This window comes from Scyliorhinus canicula, chromosome 5, assembly GCF_902713615.1.
Source record: "Scyliorhinus canicula chromosome 5, sScyCan1.1, whole genome shotgun sequence".
In the NCBI taxonomy this organism is placed as follows: domain Eukaryota; kingdom Metazoa; phylum Chordata; class Chondrichthyes; order Carcharhiniformes; family Scyliorhinidae; genus Scyliorhinus; species Scyliorhinus canicula.
This window is the reverse complement of record NC_052150.1, coordinates 137,587,385-137,602,551: the sequence shown is the minus strand read 5'-3', so window position 1 is coordinate 137,602,551 and position 15,167 is coordinate 137,587,385. Positions and strand designations below refer to the sequence as shown.

The 15,167-nt window shown below is 44.7% G+C and overlaps 1 protein-coding gene across 1 annotated transcript in view; it reads right to left on the bottom strand.

Moving 5' to 3' along the window:
* Positions 1-15,167, bottom strand: part of LOC119965687 (polycystic kidney disease protein 1-like 1) — a 289,484-nt gene that overhangs the window by 133,268 nt on the left and 141,049 nt on the right. The window contains exons 28-31 of the mRNA XM_038796448.1: positions 12,983-13,069; positions 11,925-12,132; positions 8,666-8,772; positions 642-858 (exon numbers count right to left, since the gene is read on the bottom strand). Of these exons, the coding sequence (XP_038652376.1) occupies positions 642-858; positions 8,666-8,772; positions 11,925-12,132; positions 12,983-13,069 (619 nt within the window). The remainder of the gene's footprint in view (positions 1-641; positions 859-8,665; positions 8,773-11,924; positions 12,133-12,982; positions 13,070-15,167) is intronic.

The following is a 15,167-nucleotide window of genomic DNA, read 5'->3' as shown; positions in this document are numbered from 1 at the left end:
TATTTTGAACAGCTATAAAACAAAGGAAAATGACCTTACTGTGGTGGTATGAATGTGAGCACTGCCATTGGTGCAGAGCATGGGTTTCCCATTGGCTCTGGCTGGTCATGTGCCTCTCGTCCGATTGGCTGGGACTAGTCATGTGACTGCTCACCAATTGGTCGAGAGGCAAGTAGACCCCACCTCCGAGGCGGGGTATAAGTACCCAGAGTTCCCGGCGGTCGGCCTTTCTCTGTAGTCGACCACCGGGCTAACAACTAGCTGATTAAAGCCACAGTTTGGATCTTCATCATGTCTCGAGTCCAATTGATGGTACATCACTTACATTATATATAGCTTTGGCACTGTACTGGCAATTGTACCAAGATGTCAGCCGTTACTTTCCCCTTTGAGTCAATTGTTATGTTAGATGATCCAGACTGACATTTAAATAAATTACAGATTAGGATCAAATCAGCAGGCAGATGGCCTGTCCTCTGACATTCCCAATGGTGTACTAGCATCTGAACAATTCTGGTGCTTCCATGCCTGAAAGATTTGGTCACTATACATGCATTAGACTCCAAACCAAAAATGAAATACTGATATCGATGATGGAATACTTTTTAACAATAAGCTCACTAAGTAAAATGATACATTACTCTCTTAAATCCAGGGCCACGTGTGAGCGAAATCAATTCTCGTTCTACTTTTCCATCCCCTTCATCCACTGCAAGCCAGCATTCAGCAGGAAAGAACGAGCATGTGCCATTTGGCAGGTCCTTGACAATCACAGAAGTAACGTACCAGCTGGGAGAATGACCACCATTATTATGCCAAAGATGAACCTTCCAAATGGAACCAAGACTTTCTGGAACACTAGAAGAAAAAACATACTCATTAGCCCAAAAACAATAGTACACAGGGAGAAAAGATCAAGTGTAGCCTTCATGTGAAGCGGGCATTCCCTCCACCTTTAGCATGATGTCACCACCAAACCTCAACACAAGCTCAATGAACAGCACCTCATATTTCAATTCGGCACTTTAAAGCCTTCTGGACTCAACACGGAGTTCAGTAATTTCAGACTGTCAACTCCTTTTTTTCATGTTTTTGTTTTTGGACTTAGCTGTTCATTATTTTGCCATTCACATCCACTCTGGGCAAATCTGTTGTTTAAAACATCAAAGATTCCTTGCAAAACTGTAGTCAATGGGAATTGGGAATAAACACTCCTACAAACTAAGATGGTTATGGTTATTGAAGGCCAGTCATCTCAGTCCCGGGACGTCACTACAGGAACTCCTTGGGGTAGTGTCCTAGGCCCAAACATCTGCAGCTGCTTCATCAATTACCTTCCTTCCATCAGGGCTATACAGCTGGTTTGTAATGCAGAATAAGGCCAGCAGCGCGGGTTCAATTCTTGGCCTCTCCAAACAGGCACCGGAATGTGGCGACCAGGGGCTTTTCACAGTAACTTCATTGAAGCCTACTTGTGACAATAAGCGATTCTTATATTATTATATTATTAAAAGGTCAGAATTGGGGATGTTCACTGCTGATTGTACAATGTTCAGCAGCATTTGTGACTCCTCAGATTCTTAGGCAGTCCATGTCCAAATGCAGCAAGACCTGGACAATATCCAGATTTGGGCTGACAAGTGGCATTTAAGCCACGCAAGTGCCAGGTCATGACCATTTCCAACAAGAGGGAATCCAAACATCTCCCCAAGACATTCAATAGCACTATCAATGCTGAAACCGACACGATCAACATCTTGGTGGTTACGTTTGACCAGATACTGAGCTGGATGAGCCATAGAATTGCTGTGGCTACAAGAGCGTGAAGACCAGAGACCTCTTCACCGGCCCATTCAGTCTCCCTACATTCCATGTTATGAACCTGAGCGGAGACTTACGCCGCTACTCCCTCTACCATCCGCCATCATACCCTTCCAATTCTACCTCCTTTGATTTCACCCTGAACTGGGGCCATCCAAGATGGCTCCCTTCTCCGCCCATGACCATGCTCATTCTCCAACAGTGCCACATCGCATCCCCCCCTCCCCTTCGCCACTCCCCTTCCCCCACTTGGCCATCCCCCACGGTCACCTCCCCCACCTCACATCTGTTCACCAGCATTACCTGCAGTTGCCCCCGCGCAAACTTACTGCCCCTTAACAAACAACCACAACGACAAAATCATCCCACCCAAAAGAAAAACCCACCCTTCGGCCGCCACAATACCCTTATCTTCCGATCTCTGCTGTTAAAGCTCCTTCATCTCCCATCAACATTCAGTTCTCCCCCAATTTATGGTCTTCGATGAAGTCATTGGCTTCCTCCAAGGTTTCAAAATAGTAGTCCCGGCCATTGAAAGTCACCCACTTACACCGGTAGAGTACCCCAAATCAAATCTGTCTTCAAGTCTTTGGCCTTGTTAAAGGAAGATACGAGCAGTTTTTTTCAATATATAAAAGGTAAGAGAGAGGCAAAAATAGACATTGGACCACTGGAAAACGTGGCTGGAGAAGAAATAATAGGCAACAAGGAAATGGCAGATGAACTGAATAGTTACTTTCCATCAGTCTTCACGGTGGAAGACACCAGTGGGATGCCAGAGCTTCAGGAGAACCAGGGGGCAAAGGTCAGTGCAGTGACCATTACTAAGGAGAAGGTTCTGGGAAACTGAAAGGTCTGAAGGTGGATAAAGCACCTGCACCAGATGGACTACACCCCAGGGTTCTAAAAGAGGTGGCTCAGGAGATTGTGGAGGCATTGGTGATGATCTTTCAAAAATCACTGGAGACAGGAAGTTGTCCCAGAGGACTGGAAAGTCGCTAATGTAACACCACTGTTTAAGAAGGGAGGGAGGCAGAAGACGGGAAATTATAGACTGGTTAGCCTGACTTCGGTCATTGGTAAGGTATCAGAGTCCATTATTAAAGATGAGATCACGGAGTACTTGGAAGTGCATGATAAAATATGACCGAGTGACTACGGCTTCGTCAAAGGGAGGTCGTGTCTGGAAAATCTGTTCTTTGTGGAAGTAGCAAGGAAATGAAACAAAGGAGAACCAGTGGACGTGATTTATTTAGATTTCCAGAAGGCCTTTGACAAGGTTCTGCATAGGAGACTGTTAAATAAGTTAAGAGCCCATGGTGTTCAGGGTAAGATCCTGGCATGGATAGAGGATTGGCTGACTAGCAGAAGGCAGAGAGTGGGGATAAAGGATTCTTTTTCAGGATGTTAGCCGGTGACTAGTGGTGTGCCTCAGGGGTCGGTGCTGGGACCACAACTTTTCACAATATACATTAATGATCTGGAGGAAGGAACTGAAGGCACGGTTGCTAAGTTTGCAGATGATACAAAGATCTGTAGAGGGGCAGGCAAGTGCTGAGGAAGCAGGCGGGCTGCAGAAAGACCTGGACAGGCTAGGAGAGTGTGCAAGAAGTGGCAGGTGCAATACAATGTGGAAAAGTGTGAGGTTGTGCACTTTGGAAGGAGAAATGGAAGCATAGACTATTTTCTAAATGGGAAGATGCTTAGGAAATCAGAAGCACAAAGGGACTTGGGAGTCCTTGTTCACGATTCTCATAAGGTTAACGTGCAGATTCAGTCGGCAGTTAGGAAGGCAAATGCAATATTAGCATTCATGTCGAGAGGGCTAAAATTCTGAGGCTGTATAAGGCTTTGGCCAGACCCCATATGGAGTATTGTGAACAGCTTGGGTTTCTTATCTAAGGAAGGATGTGCTGGCCTTGGAAAGGGCCAGAGTAGGGTCACAAGAATGATCCCTGGAATGAGGAGCTTGTCGTATGAGGAAAGGTTGAGGACTCTGGTGATGTGTTGGGTATGCTGGGTCTGTGAGGACTGCGTTTACCGGAGCAGTGAGAGAGACAGGCTACCAACACTTGTAGAAGTATAACTCTATGTTATTTAACTATGAGCTGTTAAACATACTTGCACTGTGGGTTGACACTGTGTTAGGTTGACTGGAGACCTGAGGCTAACCTGACCAGACTATACTGCTAGCACATGGTAGATGTTCTTGTTGCTGATCACGGGATCTGGCTGTCTCAGAGGCTGCATCCCGAGAGAGCGGGAAAACTAGTGCCCTCTGGCTTTATAGTGGCTGTGTCCTGTCTGGTGATTGGTTGCTGTGTTCTGTGTGTTGATTGGTCTTTCAGTCAGTGTCTGTCTATGCAACATCATATACTTGTGTGTATATTATGACATCTGGGTCTGTACACATTGGAGTTTAGAAGGATGAGGGAGGATCTTATTGAAACTTACAGGACACTGCGTAGCCTGGACAGAATGGACGTGGAGAGGATATTTCCACTAGTAGGAAAAACTAGAAGCAGAGGACACAATCTCAGACTCAAGGGGTGATCCTTTAAAACAGAGATGAGGAGGAATTTCTTCAGCCAGAGGATGGTGAATCTGTGTAACTCTTTGCCGCAGAAGGCTGTGGAGGCCAAATCACCGAATGTCTTTAAGACAGAGATAGATAGATTTTTGATCAATAAGGGGATCAGGAGCTATGGGGAGAAGGCACAAGAATGGGGATGAGAAAAATATCAGCTATGATTGAATGGCGGAGAAGACTCGATAGGCCGAGTAGCCTAATTCTGCTCCTATGTCTTATGTTCTTAAACCCGGCACGACTCTTCACCAGCTCCACTCCGATATCTTGATAGATTTGGATCCTGTTCCCTTCCCATTCGCAGTTCCACTTCTCCCTGGCCCATCATAGTATCTTTTCCTTCTCCACAAACTTATGGAGCCTCACAATTACCGCCCGCGGTGGCTCTCCAGCTCTGCCTTAGGGACCTGTGCACCTTGTCCACCTCTGAGGCCTTGTCCAGCAGCTCCTCTGCCACCAGCCTTGCCAGCATCCTTGAAACATATCTTCTGGCACATGTACCTTCCACACCCTCAGGCAGGCCAACAAGATGCAGGTTCTGCCTTCTGGACATGTTCTACTGCTCCTCTACCTTTGCCCTCAGCAACTTGCAAAGGTCCCCCAGGAGCCCCACCTCCACCTCCAACGCCACCACCCGATCACTGTGATCGGACATCACCTTCTCCATCTCCCGGATCTGTGACTCCTGTGCCTCGAGCCATTTCTCAACTCACCCCATTGATTCTTTCAGGGGTGCTACTGCTCCCTCGATTGCCTTCAACCAATCCTCATGCATCGCCTTTTGCTGCTGGTGGAACTCCTCTCTAATAAACGGCATCAATTGCACCATCAAGGGTTTTCCAACTTGCGCCAACCCTTCCCCCTCCGCCATCTTCACAATTGTTACTGCGCCTCAGGTCTTCGATTCCCTGGCCATGTCTTTAACCTTTTTCTGCCAGGTCAGGTAACCAATAGACATGCATTCATGGGGGGAGCTTCTCCTTCACAGCTTCAGCTATACTTTCCTGTCAAAATTACCCCACTTGCAGCTGAGAAGAGCTCAAATCAACTCCTTCGAGCCAGAGCTACTCTGCGCGTGAACACTCACTCCATGGTACCACCGGACGTCTTCTGTGCCGCTCCTGACTGCTTGTCACCATATACTCTAGTCAGCAGCAAAGACTGTCCATGCATTGCGGTAACTGTAATAATAACTGAGGCATCTCCCTAAATATTGTGGGGAAGGTCTTTACTTGCATTGCTCTGACTAGATTGCAGATCCCAGCATTGTGCATCTATTCAGTGTGACTTCAGAGCTGGCAGATTAATGGTTGACATGATTTTCTCACTTTTGCAGTTGCAGAAGTGCTGCAATAGCGGCTGACCACTCTACACTCCAGTCATAGATGTCACCAAGACCTTTTACCTTGTTAGCAGAGGTGGATTCACCAACTTGCAGCAGAAAATAGCTTACCCTCCTTGGTCATAATTTCTTCTGTGCACGAGAACATGCACCATTCTGTCAGTTCCAATGGAGCATCATCAGAGACTTTGATGATTAGCGAGCTGTTTAACTTGTTCAAGACTATGCATTAAGATCAAAATGCGTAAAGCCTTTGTCTCTTGAGCTGTTGCTTGCTGATCATGCTGCTCTGGCATCCCATACTGAAGTTCACTTCAAACAGCTGGACTTACAAAGAGTTTGGATCAACAATCAGCAGCAGGAAGACCAAAGTTATGGGCCAGGATCTAGAGACTCGATTTTCCATCAACACTGACAACCTCACTTTGGAAATCGCTGACAGCTTCACACACCTTGGATCAACAGTCACCAACAACGTGTCCCTCAATGCTAAGATTAGCCCTAGGATTTCCAAAGCCGTAGCTGTCAAGTCAAATTTGAGGAGTTGGTGTGGACTAGCAGCAAACACAAAGCTCCGTCTATCTCAAGACTTCTGCTCTCTGCACTCTCCATTACAGCAATGAAGCATGGACAAATTATGCCAGCCAACAAAAGCACCTGTACAGCTTCCAACTCCACTCCAAGACATATGTTATGCATCTCCTGGAAGGATAGAGTGCTGAATACAGAAGTACATCAGCATCCTCATCATGTTTTCCCTCTTGGATGTGCAGTGACTCGACTCTGTTGGCTGGGTCACACATACAAAGCAATGCGGTCACATTCCCAAAGGCATACTCATACGTTGGCATCTATAGTCACAATACAGGATGCTCAATCCAGAAGTGACGTACATTTGTTCTTCGTCGTTCACTGGGGATAGAACATAGAACATAGAACAGTACAGCACAGAACAGGCCCTTCGGCCCTCAATGTTGTGCCGAGCCATGATCACCCTACTCAAACCCACGTATCCACCCTATACCTGTAACCCAACAACCCCCCCTTAACCTTACTTTTTTTTTTTATTAGGACACTACGGGCAATTTAGCATGGCCAATCCACCTAACCTGCACATCTTTGGACTGTGGGAGGAAACCGGAGCACCCGGAGGAAACCCACGCAAACAGGGGGAGGACGTGCAGACTCCACACAGACAGTGACCCAGCCGGGAATCGAACCTGGGACCCTGGAGCTGTGAAGCATTTATGCTAACCACCATGCTACCCTGCTGCCCCTGAAATGAAAGATCTAGTCCATAGTAATGGAATATTAAAGTTATTGCAAATTGACACAATTATGCATTCAAACACTCAATGTTGTCAAATGTTTACAATCAACCTTGTCAAATATTGCTCGAGTCGACTGATTGTGCTACATACCAAAAATCCAGTGCAGCTTTTAACTTCGCAATATTATGGGAAATCAATTATTTGAAAGATATTCGATTATATTCAATGGTTGAGGATTTAAATATTTCTACCCTATTTAGATATTTTTAAAAAAGCATATGTATATATGTGGATATGTACATATCTGTATGTATGTATCTATGTATATGCTCATTGCACTTTTTCTTTGCTGACAATTGGCAGAATTTAATGCCCTTCCCCATGGCAGGTTTGGTGGCCGTGGTGTGGTAAGCTACATGAAGGGTGACAATCCAGTCACCTCCTCATCTCCATCCCGATTAAGAGCGCAGCAGAAAGGCCCAAACCATCATGCTAGTGAATGGCTGCTTTCCTGGCAGGAGCCACAATAGCTTCATCCTTAGCTTATTAGCCATTCCTGCAATCTTGATGCTCACATAAAAGCTTCATCTGCCATTGGTATTAACATGTGTGGGGTTGCTCGTGTGCTCCCGGGGAACTCCTCCTTCGAAGGTATGCAGCGTCTGATCGGGGGGCCTGGCAGAGGTAAGCTGCCCCGGTGGGACAGCTGTTCAATAGTGTTGCTAGCCTCTGGTTGGCCAGCAGTTCTCAGCAGGCAGGGCTTCTGTCACTTGGGTCCTTGATCCCAGGGCAAGACCTGCCACTGTGCATTGAGTTGCCTCAGTAGCATTTAATACAGCAGACCTAAAAGAGGCGAGGCAGGACTTTTGCCAGCTCTTGGTTCTCCAAACCCAGCCAAAGTTTCAGTACTGAAAGAAGAAACTGAAACTGTTGTAAATACTCAGTAGGATAGATGGTATCTGTGGAAGGAGTAAGGGAACGTTTCAAGTTGATTACCTTCATTCAGAACTCGTTGATCTAAAACGTCAAGTCTGTTTCTCTTCACTCCACTGATGCTGCCTGACCTACGAGTATTTTCAGCACTATCAGATGTGCAACAACCACATAATTTTGTTTTAGTATTGATGTGCACACCAAAGCACATTCACATAGAGCTTTAAACAGGATCTGTGCTCATCTGGGAAAACAGCAGCTGTTGTTGCTAAAGGGTAGAGGAATCATGCTGGAGGCATCACTATCATTGCTTGTAACATTTCAGTGAATAGACATTTGCTTAGAAAAACAATTAGCTATCTACCAATAAAATCAACAGTTCAGGTGAGCAAATAGCTTTATTTTTACATGAAGTAGGATCGATACTTTTGGCACAGTATTGCAAGAAGGAAGTTAGGTAGTTATTTGTTTGGGTGTCAACCTGATGGAGGATTTTGTCCTACTCCTTCAGACAATATTTACCTCTTGTTAATAACACTGGCCAGTGGATTTGGGAGGATGGAGAAGTTGCATTCTTTCTAATTAGAGCGCAAATAATCCATTAAACAAACCAGATACCAATGGATTGAATTATTTTGTCTCACCAAGCCAGTACTCATAGTAAGGACATTTAGTAAGTATGTTTCTGACTCTGTTATAAAGAAGGAATACCTCATTATAAAGGTGTGTCTGGAATTTCTTTCAAATAATTGTGTCTCAGAGTGGTATAACTCTCTTGTTTCAGAAATGCCATCTTCTCCATGAAGTTTGATGTATACCTGAAAATGGTCAATAATAATAACAATCATTGTAAAGCATGGTTGTGGCTGTTAGAAAAATTAAACGCATTTCCATTATGTTCTGCACACTCTTCTTGGCTCCTAAACAACTGGCAATCATGTGCTGGGTAATTAGTTATTGTTTGTTCACAAGGTGGTCATCAATGTTGCATGTTACGGTTAAACTTCAGCAGTATCCCAAATACATGAGTCCACATTCGCTGCCTCCAAGAGGTAACAGAAAACCTGCACACAAGAGAGAGGAGTTCATTGTTTTCCTTCTAGCCAGAGAGAAGCATGTAGGTTTGACAGGGGAACGAGATTTTCAAAGATGCAGGTATCCATTAACTGCAGGTACATGATTCTGTGAATCCACATGTAAAGAGGGAGAGATACAGGAATCATTTAAAAAAAAATTTAGAGTACCAATTTATTTTTTCAAATTAAGGGGGAATTTAGCGTGGCCAATCCACCTAGCCTGCACATCTTTGGGTTGTGGCGGTGAAACCCACTCAAACACAGGGAGAGTGTGCAAACTCCACACGGACAGTGACCCGTGGCGGGATCGAACCTGGGACCTCAGCGCCGTGAGGCAGCAATGCTAACCACTGCGCCACCGTGCTGCCCAAGATGCAGGAATCATAAAGGGTTCCACTTCATTAACATGCAGTTTGAGTGCAACCAGGCCCAAAGCCAATGAATGCCTGCTTTCCTGGCAGGAGTCACAACACCTTCATCCTGAAGCAATCAGCCAATCCTGCCATCTTTGGAACAACCTGAAGAAATAGAGGCTGGTTTCTTGAAGACAAGGGTGAACTCTACACCTGCCTGATGATTTCCCTCCAATAAAGGGGCTGGTTTAGCACAGGGCTAAATATCTGGCTTTTAAAGCAGACTAAGGCAGGCCAGCAGCATGGTTCAATTCCCGTACCAGCCTTCCCGAACAGGCGCCAGAATGTGGCGACAAGGGGCTTTCCACAGTTACTTCATTTGAAGCCTACTTGTGACAATAAGCGATTTTCATTTCATTTCATTACCTATCATGGAAGAATAATGAAGCTATGATGGGAGCCATGCTTCCACCAGGAACGTCGTGGAGCAGACAATCAGCATGATTAAGGAACAGTGCTGCTTGGGAAGGAGCACTAAAACACTCATGGCAGCATGCTGTAAGATTGTGGTGTTCTCTTGTATCCTTCACAAACCTGCAATTATGAGGATCCTGCCAGTGGAAACAGGCACACCTCAGGAAGAGGAGGAGTAAGGTGACAATGTAAGAAATACAGGTTCTTTTAAGAATAAACTGGGTCTTTCTTCAGAGTGAGTTAAGAGCAGATGATGATCATTGAAGCTTGCTTTAAGAGTGTTTTTTTTTCCAGTAGGGGGTGGTTTCTGGTCAGGGAGAAGATCCAGAAAGGAATAGTGGAAACTGGCATTTGTACTGAACTACAGTATTATCACTAACTGTTGTGAACCACAGAATGTCTTCCCTGCCTGATTTGGTAAATGGATACCCATCTGTAAAATAGTAGAAGTGGGGGAGGAGGAGACCCAGAGTGGAGGCATCTGGGTCCTCTTCACTCTGGATGGGCTGTCCATTAGTGTCTACTCAAAATGAGATTCCTTTAAGGTTGCTATCCCTTCACAACCATTGCTGCATAATTCTACACCGTCCACTCATGCCTGGTCACTCACCACGTGTAGATCCCAAATCGATATTACCCAGTAATGTACACACAGTACCAGTATCTGAGCTAGTGGCTACAAATATCAAAGTAAGTAACAGTGCTCCTTCCTTTCTGTTGCAGTTCCCAAACTCCCTCATGAGGTTGCATGCATTAGCCAAGCAGCAGTTCCTTGGTATCTGAATGTTGAAAATCAGAGGGGATTTTTGGGTAAAGGAAGGGTGTGGAGTGGAAAGTAAGGCCATTGGTCACATGATCTGAAGTTTGTACTTCTTGCCAGATGGCTGGATGAGGCGAAATGTGAGAGCGGCCATAAGGTAGGAATATATGGTCATTCTGAAGGTCCTTCGCAGCGCCACATGTAATGGTCTTTGTGACTTGATGATATTTAGGTCTCCTCCATCAAACTTGGCTGATGCAGGCATACCTGTCCTTCTCTTGTTCTGCTATGTTCCCTATGGTTTGGGGGCCACCTTGTCCTGCAAGAGAGAGGGAAGAACATCAGGGAGCGTGATGCACTATGTTTTGGTGATGAGCTGGTCACAGTTGAATAGCTGGAAGTATGTGAAAGCAGTAAGAGGTGAATGTGAAGCTGACATCATTGGAGGGTATGTGAATATCTGAATGTTAGGCCTGCATCCGAGAGTTTAGTGGGGGGGATTTGGTGTCCGAAGCAACAGGAGAGATCGTTGGTGTGGCAGGTCGGAGATATCAAATGAAGATGTCTTTACTAATCTTGACCACCTGTTTGACATCATTGACTTTCTTGTGCCATGGCGTCCAGGTGAGGGTGAGACTGCAAGATGTGAACTCCATGGTCATTTGCTCCCGTTCCCTTCTGAGGGTGTATCCTGAAGCCCCCTGGCCCCCATGGTCTCTTTTCCTGTTGACTCCTAGGCTAAGGCCTCAAACATGACCTGAGAAAAACTGGGAGCCCTTTCTCTTGGTTGTTGCCCCTCTTGGTATTCTTCTGCTGAGAGCCACTGACAAGATAGGCAGTCAGCAGTATCTTTCTTAAAAGACTCAGCCCCCCTTTAAAATGCAGGCTCGCTGAAACACATGTTGGCCATGCATACTGTTGGATCCCCTGCTGGATCCCATGTTGAATGTTCAGTCAACCAGCAGTGGGCATCACACTCAGCTGGATGCTATAATTATTCAAATGAGAATTGCATGTTGCCTGTGTCAACAGGCATGGGTTAATCATCATCGCGACGCAAGCATGCCAGAACAGAAATAGACCAATTTCCACCTCTACAGGCCTCTCCTCTCATTAAATCATCTCATTGTCTCAAATATTCCACAAGTCTGTCCTTCACTACCCTATTTCAGAGGACATTTTGGCTATAAATCATTCCTTCAGTGGAACAATGCTTGTTGATAATGGCCCTAAATCCAACTTGTCCTGCAGTTGTAGTTTAACTTCAGACAGCAACATACAAAGAATATAAGGAAGATATAAAATACCTTGGCAGTAGTTCCAGCTCTAGTCCTGAAGCCAGTCTCTACAATTATCTCATACAGATACTGGTCAGTGGGAGTATTGTCTTGCAATACGACAAGTCCAGGTTTTGACTCAATGTAAAAATCCATGCGCTTACACAAGATAACGAGCAGAATGTAGAGGGCGAGGGCAAACACAACAGTAATGCAAGTGGCATAGTTTTCAAAGACACTGTCAAAACAAAAATACAACTATTAATCTCAATAAATTTAATTAAAAAATGATCAAAAATGTAGAGTTTACTTTTCTCTCGGTGATAACATGATTAGTGTCCTGGAACTGACTAAGTCCTTCTGAAGGGGTTTTTTCATTTTTCACAAAAATCAAATAGATTACATTTTTTTTTTTAAATTGATAAATTTAGAGTTTTAAAAAAAGGATTCTAACTACCCTAATGTCTTCCTCTTCAATCTTTGCACCATACAGCTCTATAGAAAATGGCAGTTAACAGGAAAGAACATCTGAGAACTGAACAATTCTGATATACTGTTCCCCAAAATTGTTAAGAGAAATGAACAACTTGCAGATTGATAAGGGAGCAGATAGTATTCGAAGCATTGGGCCATGTATCCTCTTGAAGAAAAAGAACATGCGGATACTATAAACCTAACTTGGAGGGAAAAAGCTGATAAGAGCAAACATAATTTGTAAATATTGCACATTCAGCCTTGTGTCTATACTTGCAAGGTAGTATGGCAGGTTGTTCTACCTTTGCAAATTTAAAATATTTATGCTATTGAGCAGCAAAAGTTTATTGAACATTTGCATCAAATTGCAGAGTTGACTCCTTAAATGTCTATTATTTAATATATGAAATGAACAATTACAACCTCCAATGGTAATATCAAGAAATTCCCTGAAATCACTGCTTTGAGAAGGGAACTGAACATTTAATTTGGTTTCAGTACCGCATTCGCAATGATTTAATATGGAGTATACAGTTTATATAATGATGAAATTAACTATATCACAAAAACAGAAAACAGTGCATAGCACAGCTCAGACTGTCTGCAACACCCACCTGATAAACATCAAGACATCAGTGAATTTGACATCCTTCATCACAACCTGCTGATGTGCAACTGTAAATGTAGTCATATGGTTGCAACTAATTAAAAATAAAATAAAAAGTTTATGGACTGAATCTTTCAAAAGGTATGACAAAAAGGACAAAGATCTAGCATAAGATCAATAAATATTGAGGATAACAGCGTACATTTTGAGGGATAAAGAATAGGACATGGACGTTATTGCCTGTGATCTGGAGATAGGTCAACAGGTCACTGTATTAGGAACATCAGAACTAGGAGCAGAAATAGGCAATTCAGCCCCTCAAGCCTACTCCGCCATTAAAATCAGATCATGACTGATCTATTCCTGTCTCAAATCCATGTCTTTACCTGTTCACCATATCCTTTTAACCCATTTTTGAAATCAGAAATATATCTATCGCCTTCTTGAAACCCTTTAATGACACAGCATCCACCGAACTATGGGGCAGCGAGTTTTACAAATTTAACACCCTCTACGAGAAGTAGTTCCTCCTCGTCTCAGTTATAAATTTACCATCTCTCAACCGATATCTGTGACCTCGCGTTCTCGATTGCCCCACAAGGGGGAACATTTGGTCTATCATTATTACATTGACTTTATCAATCCCTTTTAGTATTTTATATACCTCGATCAGATCCCTTCTCATCTTTCTAAACTCTCAATTTATCAATCTCTTTCATCCCCAGAATCAATCTGGTGAACCTCCTCTGAATTGCCTCCAATGCCACCAGATGCATCACCAGAACCCGCCTCCCTTCCACTGACTCTGTCTACATCTCCCGCTGTCTTGGGAAAGCAGGCAGCATAATAAAAGACTCTTCCCACCCAGGTTATTCTCTCTTCCAACCTCTTCCATCGGGCAGAAGAAACAAAAGTCTGAGAACATGCACAAAAGTCTGAGAACACGCACCAACAGGTTCAAAAACAGCTTCTTCCCTGCTGTTGCCAGATTCCTGAATGGCCCTCTTATGGACTGAACTCATCTCTCGATGTATCTATTCTACTGTTGTAGCTCTACACTCCGTTTGCTTCACCCGATGTCTGTGTGTATGTATTTACATTGTGTATTTATCGTATGCCCAATGTTTTTCATGCATGGAACATCTGCCTGGTCTATACGCAGAACAATACTTTTCACTGTACACGTGACAATAAATCTAAATCTTTCCAAAATAAGGAGGCCAAAATGGATATAATACTCCAGATGTAATCTCACTAATACCCTCGACAATTGTATCATGTTTTGTGATTAATAGCGCAGATCACAGGTTTAGTGTTTAGTGCGTTTAGGCTAGACATTCACAGAGTCCCGAATATTAATATTTCTTGAAAAACTTGATTTACACTGAAGTATATGGAAGAAACATTTGATAATGAAATTAAGTGATACGAACTGTGCTGGTCCAATCCTCCCCCCCCAACCCCCCGAGTTGACAAATCAGAACAGTGAGGGCACTTGTGAAGCTCATCTCCTGCAGGTTGAGATACCTTGGGCTGGATTCTCCACACCCCAACACCGGAAATGTGTCGGTGATGGGGCGGAGAACCCAGTTTCCCGCATGAAATCAGGACCGGTGCCAGTTCCGCAATTCTCCACCCACCCCGAAAAGCAGCGTATTCGGGGAGGACACTGCGCCAATTATCCAGCCTTTTGCCTGAGGCCTGCCCCGCTATTCCCCATCCCCGATTGGCCGATTCCCGACGACGTGGACCACTCATGGTCCCACCGTCCTGATACACGCGTGGCGGCTGCGGACTCAGTCTGGGGCCTCCTTCGGGACTGGGGGCTATGTGTGTGGGCGGTCCGGGTGGGTTGAGCAGCCTATGTGGGGTACTATTTTGGTGGTCCAGGTCCACGGGCTGAGTCTACCAAGGAGCAAGGCTTGGCCGTTGGAAGCTGCCGCCATGCACATGCATGGCCTCTGACTTGGAAGTGCGGGGGAATGTATCTGCAGCTGGAGCTGCGAGCTCCACCACAGCTGTCGGCTAGTCCCCTGCCAGACGGTGAATCTGTGGCCTTTTGATGCCAGTTTTCCGAGCATAAAAGACCACAGTTTTCACAGTGGCGTGGGGACATAGTCCCTGAAACGGAGAATCCAGTCCTTTACTTTTGGTGCTCCCATTCTTCATTAGAAATTGATTGCAACTCGACC